The sequence below is a fragment of the Empidonax traillii genome, unplaced genomic scaffold, assembly GCF_003031625.1.
Source record: "Empidonax traillii isolate 1590-97213 ecotype Southwest subspecies unplaced genomic scaffold, ASM303162v1 scaffold514:size563947, whole genome shotgun sequence".
In the NCBI taxonomy this organism is placed as follows: domain Eukaryota; kingdom Metazoa; phylum Chordata; class Aves; order Passeriformes; family Tyrannidae; genus Empidonax; species Empidonax traillii.
In genome coordinates, this window is record NW_020955707.1 from 556,632 (window position 1) to 560,396 (window position 3,765).

Here is a 3,765-nt window from a genome sequence, read left to right on the forward strand (position 1 = left end):
TGCTACTGCATGTGAGGTTGCTGACCCAATAGAAGACTGACCTGCCAGGTGCAGAGGAGTGGGGGAGTTGGTGGAGAGTTGTTATTGTTGCAATATGAGCAGGATACTTGAGGCAAAGGATACAAATATATGCTAGTAAACTTCAGCATGCTTCTCTTCCACAGGCTTGTAGATTTCCTCAACCCCGGTCATGCAAAAGCTTCAGCATCATCACAGCCAATTTCATTTGTCTTTTTATTTGCTTATTCTGTCTTTCTAAAGAAGAGTAAAAATAAACAAACATTTTTAATGCAGATATCTTTCAGAGAAAGATTCTAGGCCAGTGGCTAATTTCTTGCTGTGCATTAAAAGAAAATGTGCCGAAAAAGATGGTGGGAAATATCTACATGGGTAGATCTGAAAGTGATGAATGAGTGCTAATTTGAATAAAAGTAGTTTGCTTTTTAGATCACTGCAGTCATAAAATCCATGTTTAAACATCCTAGGGTTCAGTTGGGGAAGACAGTGCATTACCTTCCAATATTATTTATTGATCAGCTAAGCAACAGAGTGAAAGATTTGATGGTGAGTAATAGAATATCTTTAATTATGTTTAACAGTTTTAACAGTAATCTTCACTGTTGTTTTAATTAAGATTTTTTTCATTGGTTGTTTGCTGTAATGAAAAAGTATAAATGCGCAAAAGAACTCAATGACAGTTTAACTTAATGAGATCAACTGTGGTACTGCAGAAGCTGGATCCGGGTTTGAGATTCCCTTCTGACAGAAGTATCTGCCAAGCACTGTCTTCTATTCTGCCAAAAGATATTTCGATTCCATTGTTTCTGCCTTTTGGGTGGATATGGAGGACATCACTGTAGCACCAGTTGTGGCAGAAGTCTCATGAGTGGTTTGACTCCCTAAGCTGAAGAAGTTGTGTTAGTATCCCAGAGTGGCTTCTGGTATTTTCTAGGGAAATAAACATATGCACATATCCACAGCAGATAGTGGAGTTACAAGGACATAAGTCAGTAGCTATTCTCTTAACTCCACAAAATTCACTTATGCTTAAATTTTCTGGTAATGCTCTCTATCATGTTAGAGCAACTTGAGCACCTGAAAGCTTGGTTTTGCAGTACGTCCAATGATTGTGTGCTCTTACATTAATCAGTGGAATTACAGAAGGATAAAACTGTATGAGAATTCTGGAGATTGCCAGTCCAGTGCCCCTTCTCAGAGTAAGATCACATGGAACAAGTTGCTCAGGACTTTCTCCAGCTGAGTTTTGGTTATATCCAAGGATGGAGGTGCTGTAGCCTCCCTGGGCACCTTATTTTAGTGTTCAGTCACTCCAGAAGTAAAAAAAAAAAAAAAGTAGAAAGAGGGGTTTTTTTCTGTATTCAGTTTTTGTCCAAGTCTTCTCTTGTAGGAAATTATGCAGTTCCTTTGCTAGGAGTTACACATGGCAGTCCCCTGTATCTAAAACATGTTCATCTTAGCAGCTCTTAGTTAAGCCTTGCAGTTCTTTTCAGTTGTACTGACAGGAATTTGGTAATTAGGAATCACTGGGACCAGCCATCTTGGGGAGTGTCTCAAAACTGTAAAATGAGTATGTTTGGATTCTTCATCTTCTAGATGGAAGCCTTGGTAGTTATAAACTTTCTATAGAACTTCTAAATTGTCTCTCCATTAATTTTAACTCAAAGAATTTTACTACTTGGGTATACTTTTGCAGTGTCTTTATTAGTGGTTGTTATCTTTTGTTTTAAGTTTTTTATCACAGATCATTCAGTTCAATACATTCATGTGAACTTCTAACTGATCAAGTCATGTACCCTGTTTACAAATAAATTCACATTCTCCTGTTACTAATGACATTCCTGCAGTTGTCATCAAGTCACTATTAATGCTATTGTAACTCACTCCCTTAAAGTCATTGAAGATCCTGAAAAGTGCTACAAAGACACTCCATTAAAACTAGCAAACTTCCCCTCCAGCACTGACTCATGGGACACCTCAGTAGTGACCGGCCACACTGCTCTCAAGCACTGCAGAAAGAGTGGTCTTGTAGCAAACATACTGTGAGATAATGAGGGGTAAGGGAAGAGCAGGGAAGAATAAGGGAAAAAGGTGGTACTGCTTTTGTGTAGCCAGCTTAACCTTTGGCTGTAAATAGGGGAGCAGATACTGTGTTTGCTATGCCAGACCTAAAGTCATGGAGCTGAAGATGCACTTTCTCCACTTGTGCTAGGCTGTGTAGATTGTGAACTATTATTTTGATCAAGATGTACGTCTTCTGTATTAAGTACTGCAGTCCAGAGGTGGTGTGTTCCTCATGTTTTTAAATGTGCTTGGCAGTGCTGGCATTTTGGGGATTGTGCAGAATTTAGTAAAGAGAAAACTTTAAAATTCATACTGCTGAACTTATTTGCCATGCTTACACACTGCTTTGTTGTATTGATTAAGTAGAGTGCTAGAAGTAATGTGTGATGCTCTGATGCTGTACTACGAGAATAGGTTGTATTGCAGAGGTTTGGTAACTTCGAGCTTTGAAAGGCTTAGCAACCATCACACTCACATTGAGGTTGTGAGGCAGCACTTGCGACTTTTATTTGTTCACTGAAAAAGAGTTAATGCTTCTGATCCTTCTATCTCCATTTAATTTGCTTTTGTTGTTGTAGAATTCCTGTCTCTGTCTTGTATTGCAATCTGATTTTCTCCCTATGCTACTCCTGACTTCTTTGTTTGAGGTATACATGCTGCATGTTGCCCACCCCGACACTTGTAAAATTTTTATTTCCTGTCTGTCCTCCACAGATAAAATTTATTTTCCTTTTCTCCCAGAAATGTTAATTGGTAGACTGAGCAGTTGGAATGAGAATATATAAATTACAGGAATCCTTTAAAAAGAAAAAAGCAGATGTTTATATAGTTTTTGGTAAACAACTGTAGAATCTTGGTAGCATTCCCTACAGTCAGCTCTATCAACATTGGTTTTACCCTGTTGTTTGTTTTTCCTTTGTTCTATTCAGTTCAGAGATTCCTGGCACTGTTCTAGTTTCTCAAGCTTTTCTGCTTTTCCTGCTGTATTCATAAAACTTACTCAGCTTCCCTTTGTATCCCTAGTACATCTGCATGTTCTGCCATGGTCTGAAAAGGCTTCCAGGGTCTTGGGAGGGTGGTGAGATTGAGATTCATTTGTACTCACTAAAGAAAAGAGTGAATAGGAGAGTAAATATAACCCCAGTTCACACCTGACTGATACATGGGGAGGCTAAAACCATTTTCTCTGTCACAAGAAGCAACCCATTCATCTTGGATAAGTGTCAGATAACTAATTACTGTAGAAACAGTGTAGAGTAGCAGGACTGAGATGGGAATCATGATTAGGAGTAATTAGGAGCCTGGAGCAATAGATCTTGGCAAATATCACCCCAATCCATAAAAAAGGCTGCAAGGCTGACCCTAGTAACTACAGGCCTGTCATCCTGACCTCGGTGCCTGGCAGAGTTATGGAGCAGATCATCCTGAGTGCAATTACACGGCAGCTACAGGATGGACAAGGGATCAGACCCAGCCAACATGGGTTTAGGAGGAGCAGATCCTGTTTGACCAACCTGATCTCCTTTTATGATCAGGTGACCCACCTGGTGGATGAGGGAAAGGCTGTGGATGTGGTCTATCTGGACTTCAGCAAAGCCTTTGACACTGTCTCCCATAATATACTCCTGGAAAAGCTGGCAGCCCATGGCTTGGACAGGGGCACTCTGTGCTGGGTCAGGAACT

At 39.9% G+C, this 3,765-nt stretch overlaps 1 protein-coding gene across 1 annotated transcript in view; it reads left to right on the plus strand.

The window, feature by feature from the left end:
• Nucleotides 1-648, plus strand: part of CLPTM1L (CLPTM1 like) — an 8,465-nt gene extending 7,817 nt beyond the window's left edge. Inside the window, exon 5 of the mRNA XM_027896735.1 lies at nucleotides 486-648. Coding sequence (XP_027752536.1) covers nucleotides 486-633 — 148 coding nt within the window. The 3' untranslated portion in view covers nucleotides 634-648. The remainder of the gene's footprint in view (nucleotides 1-485) is intronic.
• The last annotated feature ends 3,117 nt before the right edge of the window (nucleotides 649-3,765 follow it).